Here is a 27,351-nt window from a genome sequence, read left to right on the forward strand (position 1 = left end):
CTAACAGCACTTCATAGAGTCTCAGTATGTAGGTTGTTACTATATAACCACTGGAGAACACATACACTACTCTAGTTTCATTTGCTTATTTTCGCTTTACAATTTTGTTACTATGAACAAAAGCATTAGGTTGCACAGTAACCTGACAAATGCCAACAGATGAATGAGATATGGACGACTGGTCCCACAGCTGCTGGTTCCTTGTCAGATCCTACTGCTGCAGCAGGTAAGTCCTCTAATGCTCCAGTACTTTAAAGTAATTAAAGAGTAGTAAAAGGAGTGACCTCAGGAGAATTCTACCCCATGATGATGCCAGGGGTGCCAGATCCCCCATGCCATCAGACTCAGAACCCAATTTAATCAACATTCTTCTAGTTCAATTGATGGAGGTGGAACACAATTTTGGTCATCAACAGAGGATAGTACAGTGGTAACAAGCAATGATGGGTGCCGTAATGAACACCACGACTCCCAACATTACGACGAGCTCCTCTGAGTACGATCATTTTCAGAGGTAAAATATTCGTCGTACAATTCGATATATCACAAAAAACTTGCAGGTAAAAGACTTCAATGGCTCTCTTGTGCCCTACCTGTCACAATATTAAGGTTGAAGTGCAGCTCCTTCGAAGTGGAATTGTGTATCAGCATGTGGCCTCTTCCTTAGATGTCCTGTCATGTGTTACTTTCGACCTACTGATTACAACCAGTGTAAGCTGATACCAAACAACATCACACTCAAATTTCCAACAATCTGACTGTTTAGAAGTCTTGCCCATTTCCTCAGATACATGGTTCCAAAGAAATAATAGTTTCTGACAATCCATGTAGTCCTGCACAACTGGTTATCACATATTTGTCTAACTTACTTGTAAGTCTAAGACACATGATATCAGAAAACCATTGCACCAGAATTTGTTAAATTTGTTTCCTGACTGATAATGTCGAGTAGCTATGGAGGGCACTCAAATGTTTTGCTTCAGCCATACAGACCAAATAACAGAATTTCACTTGGTTATGATATTTATATACCATCCAACTGCCACACGCATTGGCTCTTGTACCCCCACAAAGGAATAAAAACAATTATGTCAGTTAAGTTCAGCAAAAACAGCCATTACTAGCAGAGATCAGTGGCATATAATGTTAAGGTTACATTCATGACCCCAGGAAATAATCATTCGAGAGTAAGTCTCTCCCAACAGTGACAAGCCAAGTGGTAATTGACAACAGTGAGGACAGAGGGCAGGGTTATGAATAACTGGTTTCGCTCTTTTAGTGATATTGCATATGGTAGGTGCGAGAAAGATGGCGTCTGGCCAAATCAATTACAACCAATAATGAAATTTAAGGGAACAATTGTGAGGGAGGAGGAAAGGTTGAATGTGAATTACTTTGAACTACATGTGGCAATGACCTAAGTTAGCAGCAACTTTTCTCACTATTGCACTCCTTACCCAACACACAATTTTAAGGGTAGATTATTTAAGTGAACAAGAAGCCCTAATCAATTTCAGCAGTTCAAAAATAAAGCTCACAGTAAACGGTATCTGTGTGTTGTTAAAGAAAGCTGCATCAAACCATACTTTCGACTGAAGACAACATGGACAAAATCTGGAAACTGTGTTTTGTGACAAGATATCTCAATTATGGTCAGATTAAAATTAGGACAGCTTACATTTGTCACTTTCCGCTGCACTGCTATCACATTGTCAGCCTGCTGCTGCTCATTTATGGGCTGCACACAAAGATAGTGTGACACTTCACAAAGGCTGTTAATGTGTAACAAGAGCAATTTTCAAAATAGGCTCACGCATCTTAGGCTCATGGGCAGAAATTTGTATGTCAGTGCATGTACCTTGTAAGTAAATTTTTGAATGTCTCACCTATAGTTAAGGCACATTATACAAGCAAGCTATTGCAAAGATAATATTTAAGCATTTCAAAGGTATCTACAAAAACTGGAGTATTACGACTTGAATTTTTGATCGTCATTCTTCCGTCACTGATGGAAGGTAGAGGTGTTGCCACAGCCATACAGACCAAGTAACTGGAAATCAAAGACGAAGATTTCTAAATGAGTACGATTCAGAGATCAGTAGCCTCAGATGCCAAAAATGCACAATGACAACAATTATGGCAGTAGGTTCAGTAGAAATGGCTATGAGTAGAAAAAAATTGTCGAGATTGGATCTGCAGGATGAGGAAATAATCCTGTGGGAGACAGTACCTCATAACAACGAAAGCAACACCACCAATGACAACAATTACAAAGATGATGACACAGGTGATAGTTGAGTCAACAGACAGGGTAGAACACATGATGATGATGATTTGTTTGTGTTGTGCTCAACTGGGCAGTTATCAGTGCCTGTACAAATCCTTAAATTTACTCTATCCAATCTCACCACTTTTATGAATGATGATGAAAACTATACAAACACAGTCCACATGTGGAGAAAATACCCGACCGGCCCAGGAATCGAACCCAGGACCCTGTAATCCAGAGGAAGCACTATAAGCCACTAGACAGGCTAAACAGAGCAGACTTTGTAGCAATCACTTTTTACATCATGATGATATATGGGGATGGTATCTGATACACGTTGTTTCATTTTGTATACATCTACACCTACATACATACTCGGCAAGCCACGGTGTAGTGCATGGTTGAAAGTATCCCATAATTCTAGTAGTAATAACTATTTCTGTTCAACTGGGAAACAGAGCGAAGGGAAAACAATTATCTGAATTGCTCCATTCAAGCCCTAATTTCTCTCTATCTTACGTGAAATGTATGTTGCCAACAGTAGGATCGTTGTGCAGTCAGCTTCAAATAGTGGTTCTCTAAATTTTTTCAACAGTGCTCCTAAAAAAGGAAGTTCCCTTTCTTCCAGGGAGTCATTTAACTTCCCAATCTCTATAATACTCACATGTTGTACAAACCTATGGGTGAAACATCTTGCAGCATGCTTCTGAATCTTTCTTTAATCTGACTTTGTACAGAACCCGCAAAGTCATTCACCCTTTTATTATTTCTTTAGGTGAGGTCTTGCTGTTTTGCATGAAGTGGTGTTCTGGTTATCAGCAATATCATGTGTCAAGATGAGAAACCTCACTATTTCAATCACAAAAAATAATTGACGTTTGAATTGTGGGAAGGAGAAAAATTCAGTGCAAAATAGGTTGGCCCAGACGTACCGAGGACATAAGCTGTCACACACACACACAGTTGTAGGAGAAGATCTTTAAAATTAACACCAAGCAGTACTGAATTTCAGTGGTGCAAAAACAGAGCTGAGTGTAAATGCATCAAACCCGTATTTGCACTGAAGCCCACAACAAGAAAATGGTTTGAAAACTGTGTTTTGGGAAAAGATATTGGAACAGATTGACTGATGTTTCTCACTCCATCTAGATCATGAACTGAACTAGGATTCTTTGAAGGGGGTACAGGTGAGATCGGAATGTCATCAGGTTGAAAGTTCTTCAGATTCAGGCAGACTGTAACTTGTTTATATTTTCTAATTCCAACGTCATGAGAAAGGGAGGTAGAGAAAGAACCGGCACTAAAAGGATGCAACATATTGGTGGAGGTATCAAATTCCTTTGCCATGCAGTGCAACACTTTACAAATCCATCCAAAATTAAATGCCAACCTGGGACACTCAGATTTCTCGCATTTACCACTGGACAGCCATCAGTTGTATAATGGAATGACAATCATGAAAATTTCTGCCGGGCCAGGACTCTCAGCCAGATTTCTCCTTATTGCACAAGGTAGTATTACCATTATGCTATCGAAGCACAATTCATGGGCAAACCCAGACTTCCACTTATTGTCAACCATGTGTCTTCAACTCTCACTCTTACATTCACTAGGTACACTCCTGTATGGGTGAAATATTGTGATTGAAATGCACATTTTGATTCAAATGTCACTTACCTGGTGTCAGGGGAGAGACATGCTCTGTGTTGTTAAGAAGTACCGTCCAGTGTTCCTTCGGACAGGCATGCATGTCCAAAGCAACAGTGCATCATACTTCTGAGCATCACTAGCACTGCGTTACCCCACTCCAGTGTTCAGATTGCCACGCTTCACACACTATATAAGGAACCACAGATAATTGCAATTACCATACAGGTATGACTAGCAGCTTCATTCTGACTTCAATCAAGGCTGTCAAAGAATGTGCAACAATTTTTGTAGCTGTGACATAAAATATGGGTGTACAAAGTATTCAGGTATGTGTTGATACAAATACAACAGTTTTTTAACCAAGACCAGAGGCTTTTTGTTCAATGTCACATCTGTGAAAGTTGTTGCAGAGCTATTTCACAGATAAAGGTATTGTGCTATGTAATGGACTGAAATTAAGAAGTTTCTGTACCATGTTCTTCATAACTAATCAAAAGAGTGGCCTAATATTAATAAACTGCATTACTGAGGTAAAACTTTAGTCTAACTGGTTGAGCAAAGCAGGATGTAAGGATGAAATCATGCCTACTTTCATGATGAATAGTCCAGTCCTTGAAGTACATTCTATGCATACACACTAAGGATTACTCTACTGGAGTCATTAATGACATACTTTATCTTTTGGGACTCTGTAGTTCAGCACATAAAGGTTCACCTCTATGCAACAGGTTTGGAATCTGTATTACAATTCAGGAGAATACTATAAAAATTACTGTATGTCATATATTCAGAACATATTGACTGGTACATTGTTAAGCTGAAGGCTGTTGGAAGTCAGCTTTGGAACTAGAGGATAGGAAATCAGACACAAAGCAGATAGGAGGCAGAGTGACAGTATTTAGAATACCAGAGGTAGATAGTATTGCCTCCAAATAGCAGGCACTAACTGACCCAGGGTAGAATCTTCAGTTCAGAAAATTAAATGGCAACAGCATCCACTGCCTAAATGCTGCTGAACAGTGTCACTTTAGAAGATGGCTGCCCACACACCCACCCAATTACCGTCCACAAACACACAAAATGTCTTATTATGGGCAAGTATCAAGCCTGCTGCCTATGCTAACTGCAATTTAGTTTGTTTACAAAGGTTAGAATCTGATGAGAAAGGGGAACAGTGCTGCAACTTCACTCCCCACTCATGAGATGCCTCAGGGTAGTGCCAGGTGACATAGGACACGGTTGTTGCTAGTCGTAATACAAAGTGCAGTGACCTTCAGCATTCGTTGCTACAAAACTTGGAGTTAATTTAATGGCCAGATCGTCACCACCTACACAATAGGAGAAGAGAAGAGAAACGATACAAAGTTGCTAGCCCAAGACACCAGGGAAGTACAAAGCCACAATGCACAATGCATGTGGTATGAGTGGATTGGTTGGCGAACTACGGATAAGGAGAATTAGTGTACTGCCACTATCCCTCAAAAACCCATAGTTTTCTATCTGACCATTGGAGCCCCAACTCCTTGTCATTCATAGCCAGCCTCTACTTCTACATTGCTCCAGCAGATTGCCACAACTCTGGATCTCTTATTATATTGGCCACAGTAGTGGAGAGGAGATGGTCCACTTCACATACAAGTGGTGGAAACTGGGGTCTCCATACCTGTACTGAGGGATTGCCAATCAACACTTACGTTTTCTGGAATAATTTTTCTCTTGTTTTTCAAGCACGTGAATTGTCTCAATTATGAACCTTGCATGAATGCCAGGATTCTTGGCTTATCCCAAGCAGACGATATCAAGTACTGATACTGCCTGGTCTATCATGACCCCTCTCTCCAGACATTGGAAACCTTTCATATGCACACTAACACACAGTGGAAATTACAATGGATTTATTATTGAAGTTTAATGAGAAGCCATCATATAACAAAGTAATTTCCACTAGAAAAAAATCATATGCTGCCACCTGACCCAATCTAACACTTCTACAAGCATATTTGATAGTACACTGCCAGCAAGTCTTATTTTTTCATCCTATGCAGTACCAGTTCATTCAACACAAGATAGTATGTGCAAACTTGCAACCAGTGAGATCCGAACTTATGCATATTTGACAGAGTTGTCAAGTCCTAATTGTCTGTGTATCATATCTATGATGTGTATCTTAGGTGGCTTTCCGTACCTTCACTTCTGCAAGATACCGAACGGCAACCCTCCAGAATTATGGAGGGGTACAAAGTTTAACATAAATTATTATTGTTCAGAGCCAATAACTCCATTGACACTATGACCTCAAATAATAAGGAGAACAAGGCTACATTATCACATCTCCTCCACACAGACCAGCCAAACAGTACAGGTACAAGGCTGTAGACATCTTAAATACTAAAGTTGAACGACAGTTGCATTACCCCGTATTTGGTTCTTAATAACTAATACCTGGAACAGATACTTCTCTGAAATGCACCTTTTCTGGTGAGAATTTTTTTTACCACCCAGTCTCTCAAGCTATTAAAAAGATTTCTCTAATGAAATTGTGTTTTCAAGCTTTTTGGCACTAATATTGCAGATATGATAGTATCCCTTACTACCAAATATACTGAGAACCTTGAAAAAAAATAAAAATGTACAAGAGATTGTATAGCCCTGGATAGTCATGAAATTATGCCAATATTTGGCATTTTGCATTTGACAAGTATAGAGAAAGGTCAGCATGTAAATGTAAAAGAATTTCTGGAGTCAGGCAGTATACACATGAATATCCTGAATGCCATAATGGGCTACGAGAGATTTCTGCTTGTAATACATTGTATGAGATTTGCTGACATTTCCACTCCAAATGAAAGGAAAAAACTTGACAGCATAACTGCTGTCAGAAAATGTCCACATTCCTTTGCAGTCAACGTGAAGTGATTCTATAATCCTGCTGATTATGTTACAGTCCATGAAATGTTGACTGTTTAGAGGCTGCTACTCCTGGACCCTATATATACACCACAGAAACCCACAAAATATTCAATTAAAATATGTGCCATGAGTGACAAAAAGGTTTTATACCAGTAATATTGAAGTATATGTAGGAAAGCAGCTAGATGGACCCTTTCTAGTAACAAACAGCCCAGCAATAATTGTAGGAAGGCTTGTCAGTGACATCAAAGATACACACAGAAATGTCATCATTGACAATTGTCACACAAACTGCCAGTAGTGGAGGACATGTTGGAGAAAAAATTGACCATTCTACACACTCCTCACAAGAAGGAAAGGGAGATACCTCTTGAATTTGCATCTAAGAGACCAACATGTGGAGTTTCAAAATGTTGCTTCCAAGCTAATGAATTCATTTTTTGTACCCAACCAAGAAGTAACTGTTTGCTGATACTCCTATCTACAATGCATGACATGGATGATATCAACCCCAAAACAGGGAAGCCAATTATAATTTTTTTACATTCACACTGAAGGAGGAGTGGATACTGTAGATAAAATGATTACAGGTTATTCTGTTTCCAAAATCAGAAAAAGTTGGCCTATGGTGTTATTTTATAGTAAGCTAAACATATCTGGGATAAACTGCCAAATTTTGGATTCACTTTCAAATCCAAAAGGAACCGTAAAAATTTGATGTAATTTCCTGAAGAATTTAGCATTTGCATTGACAAATGAACACTTTGCAAAATAAATAGAAAATCATATCACTGAGGTCCAGTGTCCTAATTTTTTTTTTTAGAAGGGAACTCCCTTCAAAAGTTGTCATTGACACACCAGTGAACATGAAGAACGGGTATTACTGTGTGTGCGGAAGGAAAGTCAAGGCAACTCCATGATTAAGGTTTCTATGAAGTGCAATAAGTTTACTTGTCAAGCACATCTGACTACAGAGCCTTTGTGTGTCCTTTTCACGAAAAGGAGACTGCCTGGATGTGTTGTGTCAGTTGTGGAACGACACTCTTGTCAGCGGTCATGTGAATATTGACACACCCATTGCATGGTTGGTTGGGGGAAGGGACTAAACAATGAGGTCATTGGTCCCACTGGATTAGGCAATGATGGGGAAGAAAATCAGCCATACCCAATCAGAGGAACCATCCTAACATTTACCTGAAGTGTTTTGGAGCAATCACGGAAAACCTAAATCAGGATGGCTGGATGCAGGTTTGAACCATCATCTCCTGAATGTGAGTCCAGTACACTGACCATTGCACCACCTCACTCAGATTGTCGCTCACATGAAAGAGATCCTGGACCTACACACAGCACAGACGTCTGTCTAGACAGACATATGGTAAGGGAAACAGTGGCAGTTCTTACAGCTACCACACCACAGGTAAGAGGGCTTGCAAGCCAACACATGCCAACATGAACTGTTGGAAACTGATTATTAGTGGTCGGGCTAGCCTATCTTCCACCCACGGCACAGCACCGACTTGCACAGTTCATGCTATCAGAGGATGATTTGGAAGACAGAATGGGGCATCAGACTTCAACAATGAAAGCAGATTCTGCCTGTGAGCAAGTGATGCTCATTTGCATGTATGACATGTACTGGTGAGTGATGTCTCAAAGTCATTTCATTCAAGGCACACTGGTCTCACCACCGGCCTAATGGTCGCGGTTGCGATAGGCTACTCTCATATATCTTTGCATTTCTGAAAGGGACATGAACCATTGCTCTGTATGGGCAGAATATTGTTAGCCCAGTTGTTTTGCCATTCTTGCAGCTGGAAATTAATGTGTCATCCCAACAGGGTAACACTAGCCGACACAGTGGCCGTGAAACTCAACGTGTTCTGCAAGACATGCAGACTTCTCTGGCCAGCACTTTCTCCACACTTGTCCCCAATGGAGCTGAGCAGGAGACAATTGTTGACAAATAGCAAGAGTCATTTCCTGTCCCAACAACTCTTACAGAACTACAGTAACAGGTCTGGGAAGTGTAGCATAAAGAATCCCTGTACAATAGACACCATCTGTACAATAGACACCATCTGTACAATAGACACCATCTGTACAATAGACACCATCTGTACAATAGACACCATCTGTACAATAGACACCATCTGTACAATAGACACCATCTGTACAATAGACACCATCTGTACAATAGACACCATCTGTACAATAGACACCATCTGTACAATAGACACCATCTGTACAATAGACACCATCTGTACAATAGACACCATCTGTACAATAGACACCATCTGTACAATAGACACCATCTGTACAATAGACACCATCTGTACAATAGACTGGGTGCCAAAGTCAGTACCTGCATTGCCACATGTGGGGGCTGCAGCACATACTAAAATGGACATTTTGGCATGGGCCAGTATCTGATACCTCAGTACCACTTCTGCTACCAACCTGTAAATTTAGTAATTTCATGTACTCCATATGCACTGTCGCAACAATAAATTGTAAGTGATTTGGAAACTTTTGAAAGGGTGTACAAATTTCTTATTCCAAGAGTATATTTTTACACGTCACTGTTCACTTTATGAAAAAAATCTTTATAAATCTGAAGTAAGTATGTGGATCCTGACAAATGAATGGAAGAAACTGTAATGCTATTGTAAATATAATACTGCAATTAATCTGTATATTAAAAAAATTTTGTTTTGTCCCATAATTCTGAAAAATTAAGAAAATACTATAAATACTATAACAAGAGTGAGCTTTTGTTATGTGTAGTTTATCTATTTAAAATAACCTCTGCATCACAGAGCACTGGTGCAAAGTCAATGAAATTCAATACATAAATTTGCCCTCATATGTACTAGCTTGTTCTTATTGCAGAAACTCAATGAAAGGTGGAGGATCATGTATTTTTGTTAAGAGTGGTATTTCATTTAAAGTCAGGAATGATATTATCCTACTAAGTGTAGACAAGCATTTTGAAGTGTCAGCAGTAGAGATACCAGCTGTAGATATGCCCAAAAAACTAATTGTACTATGTGTATACCGTTCTCCCAGTGGTGATTTAGAAACATTCTTTTCAAAACTTATGCAAAGCCTAGAACAAGTGTCATCCCTGAAAAGTAATATACTCTTGTGTGGTGACTTAAACATTAACACAGCTAAGGCAGATGAAACCAGTAACACTTTTCTGAATATTCTGAATAGTTTTGGCATGTCCTCTTTAGTTAATTGTGCAACAAGAATAACCAAACACTCAACATCTACCATTGACCATGTAGCTACAGATATAGGTGGGGAAAACTGTGTCATAACTGTCAAAAATCTTGGACTGTCAGATCATTTATGCCAAATCATAAAAGTAAAAGCTTCTGTAGAAAAACCAGTAAACCTCCACATGTTTAACAGAGTCTACTCAGACGCAGCAATACAAAAATTTTGCTTACAATTAAGACATGAAAGATGGGAAGAAGTATATTCAGAAAATAATGTGAATCAGAAATTCTCCAAATTCATGTCGGAGTTTAAGATAATATTCGAAGAAGCCTTCCCCAAAGCACTAAGTTCTACTGGAACATCCACCAAAAATAAGTGGATTACCACAGGAATTAGAAAATCTGCCCAAACTTTTAAATACCTAAACTCTATAAAAAACAACAGTGATCCAGATTTTCTTCATTACTACAGAAACTACAAAAAAATCTATAGGAAGGTGCTCAATGTTGCAAAAAAAAAAAAAAAAGGCCAATGATAGACTAATAAATCTAGCTAAAAATAAAAGTAAAGCTACATGGACTATACTGAAACAAGAGACAGGAACAGCAACACAAAGGCAAACAAACACCCAAATCAGGAACAAAGAAAACCTAACAAGTACCCCAAAAGAACTAGCAAACTTTGTTAATTCTTACTTTAGTAGTATAGCTACAAAGTTACAGGAAAATTTTTCAAAATCTCATAATCCACGAACACGGGAATATACATCAAATTCAATGGTATTGCTACCCACTACTGAGGAAGAAGTATGTAATGTGGTAAGGAAATTAAAGAGCAAAAATTCAGCAGGTTTAGATGAAATTCCAATGTCTGTGCTGAAAAAATGCATAAATAGTATCAAAGCCCCCCTAACCAATATCATAAATGAATCTTTCAAAGCCGGTTGTTTCCCTGATTATCTGAAACATGCAAAAATTTTACCTCTACACAAAAAAGATGATGTAGAAAACATTGAGAACTACAGGCCAATTGCCCTACTGTCATCATTTTCCAAAATAATAGAGTCCATAATGAAGAACAGACTTATGAGATATCTAAACAAATACAACCTTCTTTCAAATGACCAATTTGGTTTCAGACCAGGCAGAGATACAGAAATGGCAATAGCACATTTCACTAAAGTGGTTCTAGAAGCACTGGATGAAGGCAACTATGTATCTGGCATATTCCTTGACCTGTCAAAGGCCTTTGATACAGTTGACCACCAGAATCTATTACTTAAGTTGGAAGCACTAGGAGTAAGAGGGGTAATCAACAAATGGTTCCATTCATACCTTAAAAATAGAGTACAGTGGGTAGAGATCTCTCATGTCTCCAGTAGATCAGAGTTCATAGAAAAACACCTGTCAGATCCACAGCATATTAATATTGAGGTCCCTCAGGGAAGTGTGCTGGGTCCAGTGTTGTTCTTGATTTATATAAATGACTTTCCACAATATATCCGACATGGAGAGAAGATATTGTTTGCCGATGACAGCAATATTATAATCACCAGTGAGACATCAGCACAAATGTTGGAAAATTGTAATGAATCACTGAAAGATGTCTACAAATGGTCTACAGAGAATAAAGTGACCTTAAATATTAAGAAAACAAATAGCATACGCTTTAGAATAAACAGAAAAAACAGTCCCCTAAAGTTAAAGCTACATAACACGTCTGTAGACGAAGTGCCCACCACAAAATTCCTAGGGTTGCATATTGACAGCCAGCTTAGGTGGAGTGAACATGTTAAAAAACTCACAAAAAAGATATCTACAACGTGTTACGCACTTAGAGTTCTCTCCTCAGTATGCAGCGATGAATGTCTAAGAACTGTATATTTTAGCTATGTACATTCAGTCATAAGCTATGGGATAATTTTCTGGGGAAATAATGTACTCAACTTACAAACAGTTTTTAAAGTGCAGAAGAGAGCAGTGAGAATTATAACTAAAAGCAGTAAGTGGGCTCACTGCAGAGAACTATTCAAAATACTTGGTTTTCTAACTGTTCCCTGTTTATTTATGTTCCACACTATAGTATATATAAAGAAAAATATAGTGAATTATAGTACAAACAGCATTTTACACAGCTATAGCACAAGAACAAGCCACTGCCTTCATCTAGATAGGAGAAACAAGCATAAGACCCAAAAAAGTTTCTTGTATCAGGGTGTAAAATTGTATAACAAGCTGCCACAGGAAATCAAAGAAATTAACAGCATGTACTGTTTCAGAAATACTCTTAAACTGTATTTTCAGGAACACTGTTTTTACACAGTAAGTGAATATTTAAATGTTTGAATGTAATTTAAGTGACATAATGACATTGTATTGTATATTCTGTAAATGTATAACAAGCTGCACAGGACATCAAAGAAATTAACAACATGTACTGTTACAGAAAACCCTTAAACTATATTTTCAGGAACACTGTTTCTAAACAATAAGTGAATATTTAATTGTTTGAATGTAATTTAAGTGATAAATGTCATTGTATTTGTATACTCTGTAAATGCATATAAAAGTGTCAATGTATCTGCAAAAATCACTGTATCCAAACTGACAACATCCATACATTGCAAAATGTCTACGGATGGCTAATCAAATAAATAAATAAATAAATAAATAAATAAACATAGGTGGATAAAAGTATTAAAACATATTTTGTAAATAATTATCTAATATTTCAAGTTCAACTGTAATTAATTAGGTCAATTTTGTATGTATATGTTGTCATTCTATTGTAGGTGGTTCATACTAAGGGTTTTTGTAAGCAGAAGTGTGCATTGAAAAGGTGTAGTGATCATAGGTAGAGTGGAACTCCATTCTGTGGTGTAATGGAAAAGGTGGTGGGGCGCACGAGTGAGATTTTGGTGTGCAAGTGGCTGATACAGTCGGTAGCTGCACAGCAAGTAGTGAACACGCATTATGTTGGTCAAGCACTAGAATCCCAAAATTTAACTTTAAGTCTGACATGTTCTACATGATTAGCACTGTACGGTAATAAATTCATAGCTCATAAATTTTCTATTTTATCGTCGCCACCAAGAAGACTGAGTATGTACATCAAGAGCCGTATATGTGCAATGTTACTATGCAGCACCGCCTCACGCCACCTTCGACATCAGCAACAGGCAAAGTACTTTATTTAGAAGTGTATCACAGTATGAACCATCCGTCTTCAATCAGTGGAATGTAAGTGTTATATTTACCTCTGTGTTTAACAGTCATTTTCCTATCTCATTTACCTCAATAGGGTCCCTACCTAAAAGAATTTATTCCGAGTATCCTGATGTTTAATGAAGCTTGAATAATAGTAAATAACAGGCAATTTTACTGTTTTGGTAGTAAATTCTGATAATCATTATTAAATACTACAGTTTGCACGTATCAATTTAAGGGCCACCCCTTTGTGTGACCATGTGGATAAGTTTTCAATAGTATTTGTGAAAGTAAAGTAACATGTTTCTCTCAGCAGCATAATACATAATACACATTTTACGTTTATGCAGCTATGTGTAGGGACAATAACACTTTCTCCCAAAACATTAACAGCATCATGTAAGACTGATATTAACAGGCACAATATGCAACTAATGCCGAAGTCCACGTTTTTCCAGTGTTGAAGATGATGCTGGGAGGATGGTTAAATGAACTTACATTGCAAACTCTGAGAATCATAATAACCTGGTAGGGAAGTATGAGGAGGCCACCCCATATATGATTAGCAAACCAGAGGTTCAATCAGCTATCTATTACTTTACTCAACTGCCTTGCACCTGTGATACTCTAGTGACAAATTGTCTACTGAATCTACCATGAAGGACCTGTTCCACAGATTGGGGCTCCTGCATTAACTCAATGGAATAACAGTGCTTGCCAGACACAGATGACTGGATAATTGTAATGTAATTTAAGTCTCATGTGAGGAATTCCTAGAGGAGCAAAGCATCCACTTTCTGGATGAAAAGCCAATATTGGCTGAAGCTGGCAAAATTCCTCGGAAATCAGTGAAAGAACCATGCTAGAACAGTTTAGTCTGTTCAAAGAAAGTAAACCTCAAATTATGGCCTAATCAATGTAATTTTAGTTTCAGATTCACCTAGTAAATGATAATGAGAAATAAAAAAATGGCATTAGTTAGAAGAAAACTATCAGGTTTGAAAATATAATGTAACTGAATAGATAAAAGATCTACTCACCAACACTCATATAGAGGGTATTACAGTTTGCAAGCTTTGGGAGCCAGTGGCTTCTCTCTTGGCAGAGGGGTTGAAGGGGAAGGAAGAGAGGTGACGGAGAAGGCCTGTTGAGGTGTACAATAAGTGGTAGAATTTGCTGAAGTCGTCCGAAACAAGGGGGCCATTTGAGGAATAAGAGTCCCAACTTCTCTCAACTCCACTCCACTCCTTTTTTCTAAACCTCACCAGTTGTTTTCCTAGACCTCTCTTCCCCTTCAACCTTTCTTCCACAAGGAAGGTCCACTGACTACTTAAGCTTGCGAACTTAAAGACCAATGTAGTAGATCTTTTCATGTATCTAATTGCACTAAATTATTAGAAGAGTAAGTCAAATGAGGACAGAAAATCAAGATGGACATTCAACACAGTGAAGATGGGACATTGGATGCATTCTGAGCATCATGCAACTAATGAATACCTTGGCACAATTGAATTATGGCTGCTCCTCTGTAACACTCTCCCCATTCTGTTGTTACCTTCTTATGAGACTATACAACCATGACATTAATTTATCTTGTCTCCTCTCTGTTTAAGTCAGCTCAACTCATCACCATTCCCTTACTCCAAAACAACCTGCTCTTTCTCTGAAGTTTTACTCCAATTGCTCTTCTTGCCTCATTATGCAGAATTTAACATGTTGGAATGCAGTTGCTCATAATTCGTTTCAGACACTGATACCTTACTCCCAGAACAGTCTGGATTCCTCAACAAGTGTTTCACAGTCTACCAGCCACTGCGATCAGCAGAGTGGATCTGCACAGCAAAACATCAGTGATAGAGCATCAGCAGAGTGTTCCTCAATACAGAGAGCTTCCAACTGCATTTCCTGTGGGACCTTAAATATTCAACTTATTTGTCATGTGCCAGTGAGGGTATTTGCTCGTAATGACAGTTTCTTAAGATGAGGTGACTGTTTGGATGCCAAACATTGCAGCAGCATAAATCTGATTTGCAGTTGTAATGGTGCAGGTTTCAGTTCAGGAACAAACTCACTGTAATATCTACAAAAAACAGATCCCCAAGTATGTGGGAAGGGATATTGCCCAGGAATATATGCCACAAAACAGGAAATAAATACGACAAATGCTGTACTTCAGAATGTACAAAATTAACACAAAAAGAGAAAAAAATTCAAGACACTGTTTATGGAGTACAGCTACAATTGGAGAAAGAGTGCATAAGGATGCACTGACAAGTCAAGAATCTTAAGCTGTGTCATCTGAGAGCAAGCACAGAAGTGTTTTCTAGAGCCCCAATAGGACATACCCTATACATACAGGAGCACCTAGAAATGTTTACCCACAAAAACACAGCTCCACAAACCAAGTTGAATGAAAATAAAGAATTTCGCCCTAATGGGTTTTCCAACACACAGTCTGTGGCATGCTCTGCTGCTGTTCACTGGGCCACACCTCACCCCACACCTGCTGGTGGTCACACAGCCAATGACATACCTGAGGAAGCGAGTTGTTGCCTCTTCTGCACAATTGAGGGACTTCAAAAATATTTGAATTTAATACTAGAGTTGTTCTGGCTTTTTATAACATATTCTTACATGTCTGTATCTTTTAGTGTATTCTTTGCTGAAGTTTTAGTTCACGAGGCACAGTGGTTTTTTTTTTACATGCCAAATTGTAGCAGCAAAAACTACTTTCACAATCCAACTTCCCGTTAAAGTGAAAGGTATTTAATACCTAAGTTTCATGTGGGTACCATACAGGTATTATGGAATCTGCTAATAATATCTACAAAGAAATCTGCTAATAAGTTCTTGTTGTCAAGTTTGGGTAAACTACACATCGAATAAATAAACCATACCAGGAGTTGCTGCAATTAGTATGCAATTTTAGTCATTTTAACTGTGCTTTGTGACACTACTAATCATTTTTAATTTGAACTGTGTGTGTCTTTTTATAATTAGTAATAACAGGGGGAAAATATATCATTAATAATAACAAGTAAAATCTAAAGACAGTGTTCCCCACTCCAGTTCCAAGTGTCAACTAAACCTACATCTTAGTGTAATTCTTAAATCCGTTTTCAGTTAACATCTCAATAAGATGTAAATTTCAACATCGCCACTGAACCTCACTTCACAAGTACAAATTTTTTGATGACTGATCCTCTCAAATTAGGTTTCTTCTTTTCAATTTCGGGAACACGATTTATTAATAGAATTTATTATTTTCTCGAAAATTTTCATTGGAGTAGAAGCACGATTGTTGTACCTTCATTTCTACTAAAATGTACTCTTTGTGCCTCCTACCAGCAACGTGTGAACACATTTGTCTAACTACTGTTGCATTTTTAGCAGTTACATGGAAGAATGATTTAGTCAACAAGATTGCAAAGCTTACTAAATGCCAGGAAGTAAAGCCATTCCACAGCAGAATTCCATATACACTGTGAGGAAATATACTGAAGATGCACATATATTCCATCAAAATTAGCTAATATGGAATTTTCCATTACAAATGAGAAAATATGAAAATCCAATGCAAAAGAACAGCGTCAATACAAGCAATTTACTTACAATGCATTTAAATCTAGCAGTCCAAACAGATTTCTGAGCAGGAACAGAAATACACGAGTACACATATCATGGAGTGAAACCAGATTGTGAATCATATGGAATGAAATCGTATATGAAGTCCATAGAAACCCAGGCATCGCTACACCTCCACCCCCACTATCACTCATTAGAGTAGTGCACTGTTCACCTGCTCTGGGTCCCAGACAGAGGCCACTGATCTCGAGCCTGCACCTCTTTCCTGCAGCCGAAAGACAGCTCCCTCTGTTGGGCAAATGCTTCTAATACAGCCACATCCTTACTAACTAGAATGTATCTAACAGCTGCGCCTTTTATTGTGTTCGGAGTTAGACAACAAGTGGAAACAAGTTGTTTCTGTCACTGTTTCTTCTTGTATCTTACCTATGAATGTGATACCTCTACCACTTGTCTGGCAGCAGCAATTTACTTTACCCACCTCAGAAAAACTAGTGGCTCCATTGATGGTTCAGGCTCCACCATCACAGGTGCACCGACCATGGTTTATGTCTGTCATACAATGACTCTGCTGAAGAAGCGAAATTTGTGAAAAATGGCTACACCGACACCTCATTGCATTCAGGATAATGGACAAAGAATCTTAAGGATTTGTTATTGTTGTAGATTCCTGCCATGTGTTCAACAATGGCTGTGCTTTAAATGAACTGGCCTCACACTTTTGATGAAATGTGTAGTTTGTCATCTTATAGTCAGGAGTGCATCCACATCAGTGTCCCCCATGTGGAGTTTTACCAGTAACGCAGGCAGTAACATCAGTCTTATCAGGATTAGGTAGCAGAGCTGAAGGGTTTGAGGGCCGTAAGTGTCACTTTGTTCCTAAAAGCTCCACAGAATCTTACGCAGACTTTATAGTTCGTGACGTGAATGTCTACCTAGTGCCTGATACGGAAATTCATCAGAAAACCCTGTGATGTGAGGACTTGTCCTCAGAAAAAGTTTTACCATTAGTCACTCTCTTTAAGTACCCTCCCAAATAGAAGCACCAGGCGACATCACCATCATACACAGTGAACTGCTTCAGCACATGGCACCAATTCACCAGATGTTGTGGAAGTCACAGCCCCTCAAACCGAAAGCCTAGCTGAGCTGGATAAACCTGATGACGATGAGAAGGAGACCCTGTGGCACTATGGACAAATCCCTCTCACTTTGTGCAGCATGAGGAGGTTCCATGCCCCAATTGGTGAGTTGTGGCACAACAAAATCCACATGGCTTCTATTTGTCACACACAGCCTTCCTTGATATAAATGGACATTGACATTCATTCTATTTCATTATTGTCTGCAGGTTAGAATGAATTTTTTATTGGAGTGTTTGTGCTGCAGAAACCGTTATCTCCAAAAGTGAACACCAGATTAACCGTTTCACTCCTCTGCTATCAGACCCGCACAAAGATCGGCTCCCACCATCAGCAACCATCAAATGCCATGTGGTAAGCTACAAACAAACAGCATATTCCAATTCTCACTCAGTTTCTGTCCACCAGAGCTTACATGGTTGAAGGGACTGCAGATGTTTATTTGGTTGTTAAAGGTACTGACACTGAAAATTTAATTGGGTTGCATGCTTTTGTTACCTTTGAATTTTTTATTAATGAAGATATGTATCTTTTGTCAGATTTGGTTCCTTATCAAGACCGAGATTAATTGCGTTCTGATTCTTCAGATTTGTTTTCTGTGGGATTACGGTGTGTGAACAACTTCACAGCACATATCAATCTAACCATTTGGCTTGGCTGCATTTTTTCACGTCCTTACATGAATGAGTACAACTGAATCTGTTGAGTCACCAGGCTTAATTCGACTTCTTTAGACAAATGAGTGGGCTACACCATAAATGACCATCAAAAACAGGTATGGCACCTCCAAATTTGTGGAGACATCAAATTTATCAGAGTCCTGTTATTGACACACACCTTCTGCCATTAACTGACGATTACTTGCAAAATTGCACTAATCCTATTCCCGAACTGACTGGTGTACAGTCGCCCTGCAGGTTCCATTAAAGGACACAGTGAAACAATTTCTCAAAGTAAGCACACATCTTGGTCTTCATTGATATGAACATTAAATGTTTGGAGTGGTTAGCCCACAGCAAAATTTCAATGCTCACCAGAGCAGCATATGGCCGATGTTGCTCGCTGCATCATCTGTTCCCCCAATATTGCAGTAACAGGCACTTCAACTAAAGAACAGTTACATGAGCTTCATTGTCTAACGTTTTGAACAGCATCTGAAGTGTAATCCAACTGACCCACATTTTCCCCTTTCTCTGCTGTATATCTTGGACACAAAATTTCCATGAACAGTTTTTTTCGTTTTTTTTTTGTGGTTTTAGGGCGCACAACTTCAACGGTCATTAGCGCCCAGACTACGTTAAGAATGCACCGCGAGGCACAAGTTTAAAACAACAACTAAAAGGGAAAACACGATAAAAGATAGACTGACAGGCATAGGATTAAAAAAACAGCATAATTAAATGTCCTTAGAGAGGTTTGTCAAGTTGATAAAACGAAGAACGCGAGCAGCTGCTCTTGGGTCATCTGCTAAAATGACATCTAGAGTACATGGCAGGCCAAGATCAAGACGCAGTGTGTTAAAATCCGGACAGGACGTTAAAATGTGGCGGACCGTCAGCAATTGCCCACATGGGCAGAACGGCGCCGGCGCAGCCGTCAGCAGATGGCGATGGCTGAACCGGCAGTGTCCAATTCATAACCAGGCCAAAACGACCTCCCGCCGAGAAGGGCGGGAGGAGGACGTCCAAGCCGCGGGAAGAGGTTTCAAGGCCCGAAGCTTGTTGTCGGCAAGTGCAGCGCAATCGGCATGCCACAGCGATAAAATGCGCCGACAAATTACCCTGCTACAATCTGATGAAGGGACACAACAAGAAGCTGTCCGAGGCTGGACGACCGCAGCCTTAGCCGCGGCATCTGCAGCTTCATTCCCAGGGATACCGACATGGCCAGGAACCCACATAAAGCTAACCGGAGAAACGACGTCCACCAGCTGCTGAAGAGAGCGTTGGATCCGGTGCACAAAAGGGTGAACCGGATACGGATCACTGAGGCTCTGGATGGCGCTCAGGGAATCGTAGCAGATGACATAAGCAGAATGTCGGTGGCGGCAGATGTAAAGAACAGCCTGGTAGAGGGCAAAGAGCTCAGCTGTGAAGACTGAACAATGGCCATGGAGCCGGTATTTGAAACTTTGTGCCCCGACAATAAAGGAACACCCGACCCCGTCATTGGTCTTTGAGCCATCTGTATAAAGGAAGGTCATATTAATGAACTTCGAACAAAGTTCGACAAAACGGGAGTGGTAGACCGAACCGGGGGTAACCTCTTTTGGGAGCGAGCTGAGGTCAAGGTGAACGCGAACCTGAGCCTGGAGCCAAGGTAGCGTGTGGCTCTCACCCACTCGAAAGGTTACAGGGAGTGAAAAATTAAGGTGTTGAAGGAGGCGACGAAAGTGAACTCCAGGGGGTAGCAGGGCAGAGCCATACAACCCGTATTGACGGTCGAGAGAGTCGTCAAAAAAGGAACGATAAGACGGGTGGTCGGGCATTGACAGTAGCCGACAGGCATACCGACAAAGCAGTATATCGCGCCGGTAGGTGAGTGGCAATTCACCAGCGTCAGCATGAAGACTCTCTACGGGACTAGTATAAAATGCTCCGATCGCAAGTCTTAAACCCCGATGTTGTATGGAGTTGAGGCGGCGTAAGATGGATGGCCGTGCAGAGGAGTATACGAAGCTCCCATAATCCAGCTTGGAGCGGACGATCGACCGATATAGACGAAGTAGGACGGTTCGATCCGCTCCCCACGACATACCCCTGAGAACACGGAGGACATTTAAAGAACGGGTACAACGGGCAGCCAAATATGACATGTGGAGACCAGCTAAGTTTCCTGTCAAATGTAAGACCTAAAAATTTTGTTGTCTCCATGAATGGGAGAGCAACGGGACCAAGTCATAAGGATGGTGGGAGAAACTCTTTGTAGCGCCAGAAGTTAATACAGACCATCTTCTCGGCAGAAAAACTGAAGCCATTGGCGACACTCCAGGAGTAAAGACGGTCAAGAGAGCGCTGAAGACAGCGCTCCAGGACACGTGTACGCTGCGCACTGCAATAGATGGTAAAGTCGTCCACGAAAAGGGAGCCTGATACATCAGCTGGGAGGCAATCCATTATTGGACTGATCGCTATGGCGAAGAGAGCGACGCTCAAAACTGAGCCCTGTGGCACCCGATTCTCCTGGCGAAAGGTGTCTGACAGGACAGAACCCACACGTACCCTGAACTGTCGATCCATTAAAAAGGAACGAATAAAAAGAATGAGGTGACCGCGAAGACCCCATGTATGCATGGTGCGGAGAATGCCCGCCCTCCAACAGGTGTCGTAAGCCTTCTCCAAATCAAAGAACACAGCCGCGGTTGGGCGCTTCCGCGAGAAGTTATTCATAATGAAGGTCAACAAGATAACCAGATGGTCAACAGCAGAGCGGCGCCTACGAAATCCACATTGTACATTGGTAAGTAGGCATCGAGACTCGAGCAGCCAAACCAATCGAGAGTTAACCATTCGCTCCATCACTTTACAGACACAGCTGGTAAGCGAGATGGGTCGATAACTGGAAGGCAAGTGCTTGTCCTTCCCCGGCTTAGGAATCGGGACAACAATAGACTCGCGCCAGCATGCGGGAACATGTCCCTCAGTCCAGATGCGATTGTAAGTACGAAGAAGAAAACCTTTACCCGCAGGAGAAAGGTTCTTCAGCATCTGAATATGCTGAGAATAAGGCCCTGGAGTGGAGGACCGTGACCGGGCAAGTGAGTTTTCGAGTTCCTGCATGGTGAATGGGGCATTATAACTTTCACGATTCGAGGAGCGGAAGTTAGGTGGCCTAGCCTCCTTTGCCCGTTTGCGGGGGAGGAAGGCAGGGTGGTAATGAGCGGAGCTCGAAACCTCTGCGAAAAAGCGGCCGAAGGCATTGGAGACATCCTCCGGGGCCACAAGGATGTCATTTGCGACCATCAAGCCAGAAACTGGTGAGTGGACCTTAGTGCCAGATAGCCGGCGCAGGCTACCCCAGAGAACAGAAGGAGTAAAACTGTTGAAGTTGCTTGTGAAAGCAGCCCAGCTGGCTTTCTTGCTTTCTTTAATAAGACGACGACACTGCACGTAATCGTTTATAAGTGATACAATTCGCCACTGTAGGGTGGCGTTTAAAGGTGCGTAAAGCACGTCGTCGAGCACGTAAAGTGTCTCTACATGCTGCGGTCCACCAGGGGACCAGTACGCGACGTGGAGAAGAAGTAGGATGAGGGATGGAATATTCAGCAGCAGTGAGAATGACTTCTGTCAGGTGGGCGACCTGACGATCGCAGCTTGTGAAAGTTTGATCCTGAAAGGTCATCCTGGAAGAGAAGAGCCCCCAGTCTCCTTTGGAGTTGTTCCAACTAGATGAGCACGGGGAGGGGGTATGCTGCAGGATATGGATAACACACGGGAAGTGGTCGCTCGAATATGTATCAGAAAGTGCATACCACTCAAACCGGCGTGCAAGTTGGGGAGTACATATAGAGAGGTCTAAATGAGAATAGGTGTGAGATGTGTCCGAAAGAAAAGTAGGGGCGCCACTATTGAGGCAGACAAGATCGAGCTGGTTGAAAAGGTCTGCTAACAAGGAGCCCCTCGGGCAGGATGCTGGAGAGCCCCAAAGGGGATGGTGGGCATTGAAGTCTCCAGTTAACAAAAATGGTGCAGGTAGCTGAGCAATAAGTTGCATCACGTCTGCCCTGGTAACGGCAGATGACGATGGAGTGTAAACGGTACGAAAGGAAAACGTAAAAGTGGGGAGAGTAATGCGGATGGCAACTGCCTGCAGGCCGGTGTGCAACGTGATGGGATCGTAGTAAATATCATCCCGGACCAGCAACATAACCCCTCCATGAGCTGGGATACCTACCACAGGGGGTAGGTCAAAACGCACAGAGGTGTAGTGTGCCAAGGCAATTTGATCGCATGGGCGTAGCTTCGTTTCCTGGAGGGCTACGACAAGCGGACGGTGCAAGCGGAGCAGCAACTTCAAGTCCTCTCGGTTGGAGCGAATGCTGCGAATATTCCAGTGAATAAGTGCCATCGTAAGAAAAGAAACATGAGAGAAGTGGTCACCTCGAAGGCCGCTTAGGGCCTGGCTTCGAGCGAGCACTGCCGCCGCTATCAGTAGGCGGACAGTCATCGTCCATTGGGTCTATAGGGTCATCGGCCATCTCGGGAGGATGGCCGGGAGGGGGAGCTTCCTCCGTCAGTGAACGGCCAGATGTACGGCGACCAGCGGTGCGGCCAGGCGAAACGGACGACGGCCTGGGGCGGCAGCCGCTGGGTGGCGCAAGAGAAGAAATGCGCCGTGGCGGGGAAGGAGAACTGTGCTTCCTATGCGCCTTTTTGGAAGGACGTGCAGTGGAAGTACCGGTCGAAGGCTGTGAGGTCGAGGTACGGAGGAAGTCTGCACGGGATGGTTCCTTCTTGAAGGCCCGTGCATCTGACTTCGGTGTCTTCGTCTTAGCAGAAGCTGAAGAAGGTGCTCGTGTCTGTGGGGTGATGGGAGGAAGAGGAGACGTCGACCGCGCGATCTTAGCACTGGCCGAACGGACGACCGTGGTGCTGAAGGTCAGATCGCATGTCTGGGTTGCTACCTCCCGGGTAGTCCGAGGAGAGGCGAGGACAGTACTGTATTTCCCCGCTGGGAGCAGCGTGGGCTTCCTACTAGCCAATAGCTTGCGAGCAGCCGAGGTGGACACTTTCTCTTTGACCCGAATTTCCTGGATACAGCGTTCTTCCTTATAGACAGGACAGTCGCGGGAGGATGCTGCATGGTCACCCTGACAGTTCACACAACGAGGAGACGGAGGTGGACAGTCACCCTCATGGGCATCCCTGCCACAGGTGACACATTTAGCCGCATTGGAACAAGACTGTCGAGTGTGATTGAAACGCTGACACTGGTAGCAGCGCGTAGGTGTCGGGATATAGGGGCGAACAGAAATAACCTCGTAGCCCGCCTTGATGCGCGATGGCAGCTTAACACTATCGAAGGTCAAGAAAATTGTCCGGGTCGGTACAAGGTCATTGTTGACCTTTTTCATGACCCTATGGACAGCCGTCACGCCCTGCTCAGCGAGGAATGATTGAAGCTCCTCGTCAGTCAATTCGTCGAGGGAGCCAGTATAGACCACACCACGAGACGAATTCAAAGTTCGGTGGGCCTCCACCCGGACAGGGAACGTGTACAGGAGGGTGGCCCGAAGCAGTTTTTGTGCCTGAAAGGCATTCTCAGTTTCTAGTAATAAGGTGCCGTTACGCAACCTGGTACAGGATTTGACAGATCCGGCTATGGCATCTACGCCCTTCTGAATAACGAAAGGGTTGACAGAGGAAAAATCCTTTCCGTCCTCAGTTCGAGAAACTACGAGGAACTGTGGGGCAGGCGGTAGTACTTTAGTCACTGTTGGCTGGTCACGTTTCCGTTTTTGAGTCGAAGTCGAAAGAGATGGAGTAGAATCCATTGCGGAGGAATCCCCCATGATTGCCACCGTCTCCGATGGCGCGCTCCTTCCTTGTGGGGACCCTCGCAGAGGGCACTCCCGCCTTAGGTGAATGTTTACACCTCAGGTCACACCTCCCGAGAAACAGACGGAGGGACCAATCGGCATGGTCAGAAGGTATCAGCTCAGGCAATCACCCCTCCCCGGGCCTGGCCTTTACCAGAGGGTACGCGCGTGCCTTACATGTCTACCCAGGGCGGGGAATTACGCGTTACCCCGTCACCGGCTATGCGTGCGAACGCGTGGGTCGGCCTTCAGGCACGCACAGGGAGGAAGGAAGAAGAGGAAGAAGAGGAAAAAGAAGAGAGAGAGGGAGAAAGAGGACAGACTGTCTCAAACGCCGAGGCGGAGACCAGAGAAGGCAAGGAGAAGAAGGCCATGAGAAAGCAAGGGGAATAAGGCAATAAGAAGGCAAGGAGAAAAAGGCAAGGAGAAAAAGGCAAGGAGAAAAAGGCAAGGAGAAAAAGGCAAGGAGAAAAAGGCAAGGAGAAAAAGGCAAGGAGAAAAAGGCAAGGAGAAAAAGGCAAGGAGAAAAAGGCAAGGAGAAAAAGGCAAGGAGAAAAAGGCAAGGAGAAAAAGGCAAGGAGAAAAAGGCAAGGAGAAAAAGGCAAGGAGAAAAAGGCAAGGAGAAAAAGGCAAGGAGAAAAAGGCAAGGAGAAAAAGGCAAGGAGAAAAAGGCAAGGAGAAAAAGGCAAGGAGAAAAAGGCAAGGAGAAAAAGGCAAGGAGAAAAAGGCAAGGAGAAAAAGGCAAGGAGAAAAAGGCAAGGAGAAAAAGGCAAGGAGAAAAAGGCAAGGAGAAAAAGGCAAGGAGAAAAAGGCAAGGAGAAAAAGGCAAGGAGAAAAAGGCAAGGAGAAAAAGGCAAGGAGAAAAAGGCAAGGAGAAAAAGGCAAGGAGAAAAAGGCAAGGAGAAAAAGGCAAGGAGAAAAAGGCAAGGAGAAAAAGGCAAGGAGAAAAAGGCAAGGAGAAAAAGGCAAGGAGAAAAAGGCAAGGAGAAAAAGGCAAGGAGAAAAAGGCAAGGAGAAAAAGGCAAGGAGAAAAAGGCAAGGAGAAAAAGGCAAGGAGAAAAAGGCAAGGAGAAAAAGGCAAGGAGAAAAAGGCAAGGAGAAAAAGGCAAGGAGAAATAGGCAAGGAGAAATAGGCAAGGAGAAATAGGCAAGGAGAAATAGGCAAGGAGAAATAGGCAAGGAGAAATAGGCAAGGAGAAATAGGCAAGGAGAAATAGGCAAGGAGAAATAGGCAAGGAGAAATAGGCAAGGAGAAATAGGCAAGGAGAAATAGGCAAGGAGAAATAGGCAAGGAGAAAAAGGCAAGGAGAAAAAGGCAAGGAGAAAAAGGCAAGGAGAAAAAGGCAAGGAGAAAAAGGCAAGGAGAAAAAGGCAAGGAGAAAAAGGCAAGGAGAAAAAGGCAAGGAGAAAAAGGCAAGGAGAAAAAGGCAAGGAGAAAAAGGCAAGGAGAAAAAGGCAAGGAGGAGAAGGCAAGGAGGAGAAGGCAAGGAGGAGAAGGCAAGGAGGAGAAGGCAAGGAGGAGAAGGCAAGGAGGAGAAGGCAAGGAGGAGAAGGCAAGGAGGAGAAGGCAAGGAGGAGAAGGCAAGGAGGAGAAGGCAAGGAGGAGAAGGCAAGGAGGAGAAGGCAAGGAGGAGAAGGCAAGGAGAAGGCAAGGAGAAGGCAAGGAGAAGGCAAGGAGAAGGCAAGGAGAAGGCAAGGAGAAGGCAAGGAGAAGGCAAGGAGAAGGCAAGGAGAAGGCAAGGAGAAGGCAAGGAGAAGGCAAGGAGAAGGCAAGGAGAAGGCAAGGAGAAGGCAAGGAGAAGGCAAGGAGAAGGCAAGGAGAAGGCAAGGAGAAGGCAAGGAGAAGGCAAGGAGAAGGCAAGGAGAAGGCAAGGAGAAGGCAAGGAGAAGGCAAGGAGAAGGCAAGGAGAAGGCAAGGAGAAGGCAAGGAGAAGGCAAGGAGAAGGCAAGGAGAAGGCAAGGAGAAGGCAAGGAGAAGAGTAAGGAGAAGAGTAAGGAGAAGAGTAAGGAGAAGAGTAAGGAAGACAGTGAGGTGGAGAAGAGCAAAGAAAGGAACCAACAAAAGGAAGGAAGAAACGAGAAGTGAAAAAACCAAAAGGACCACGATAATAGGTCGTGGAACTGTCCGTCTCCGGACGCAGGCGCGAACTACCCCCGTGAGGGGGATGGACTCCTTTTAGTCGCCTCTTACGACAGGCAGGAATACCGCGGGCCTATTCTAATCCCCGGACCCGCAGGGGGGACCGTCCACAGCTGAGAGCAGTGGGGACAGAGCGGGGGAGGAGCACCGCTTAAAAGATGTCGATGGCTAAAAAGACAGTGCCCTATCCGGAGTCTAGCTAAAATTACCTCTTCCCGACGACGCGTTCGGGAGGAAGAGGTCCTAGCGCAAGGAAGGGCTTTCACTTCCCGCAATTTATTATGGGGAAGTGTTGACCAATGCGCATGCCATAAATGAGCAACTTGGCGACATAAACCGCTCTGTAGATCGGTAAACGGAAGAGACTGAATAGCTGGCCGAGGAAGAGAGACTGCAGCCTTGGCCGCTATATCGGCCGCCTCATTCCCACAGATACCAGCGTGTCCCGGGAGCCAGAGGAACGGCACTGAGACGCCCCCCAAGTGGAGCAAGCGCAGACAGCCCTGAATCCGGTGGACCAGAGGGTGCACAGGGTAAAGAGCTTGGAGACTTAGGAGAGAGCTGAGAGAATCTGAGCAAATTACGTACTGTATCCGCTGATGGCGGCGGATGTAGTGGACAGCCTGGAGAACAGCGTAAAGCTCCGCAGTATAAACCGAACACTGGTCGGGAAGCCGAAA

At 42.6% G+C, this 27,351-nt stretch overlaps 1 protein-coding gene across 1 annotated transcript; it reads left to right on the forward strand.

Annotated features, from left to right (window-relative positions):
• Window positions 1–159: 159 nt before the first annotated feature.
• Window positions 160–26,510, forward strand: LOC124592221 (axoneme-associated protein mst101(2)-like; the record flags this gene model as incomplete). The annotated part of the gene is made up of 3 exons (XM_047131813.1): window positions 160–226; window positions 24,987–25,636; window positions 25,791–26,510. Coding segments are annotated over exons 1-3 (1,437 nt in total), but the record flags the coding sequence as incomplete, so codon positions are not given.
• Between the last annotated feature and the right edge of the window lie 841 nt (window positions 26,511–27,351).

This window comes from Schistocerca americana, unplaced genomic scaffold (genome assembly GCF_021461395.2).
Source record: "Schistocerca americana isolate TAMUIC-IGC-003095 unplaced genomic scaffold, iqSchAmer2.1 HiC_scaffold_91, whole genome shotgun sequence".
In the NCBI taxonomy this organism is placed as follows: Eukaryota; Metazoa; Arthropoda; class Insecta; order Orthoptera; family Acrididae; genus Schistocerca; species Schistocerca americana.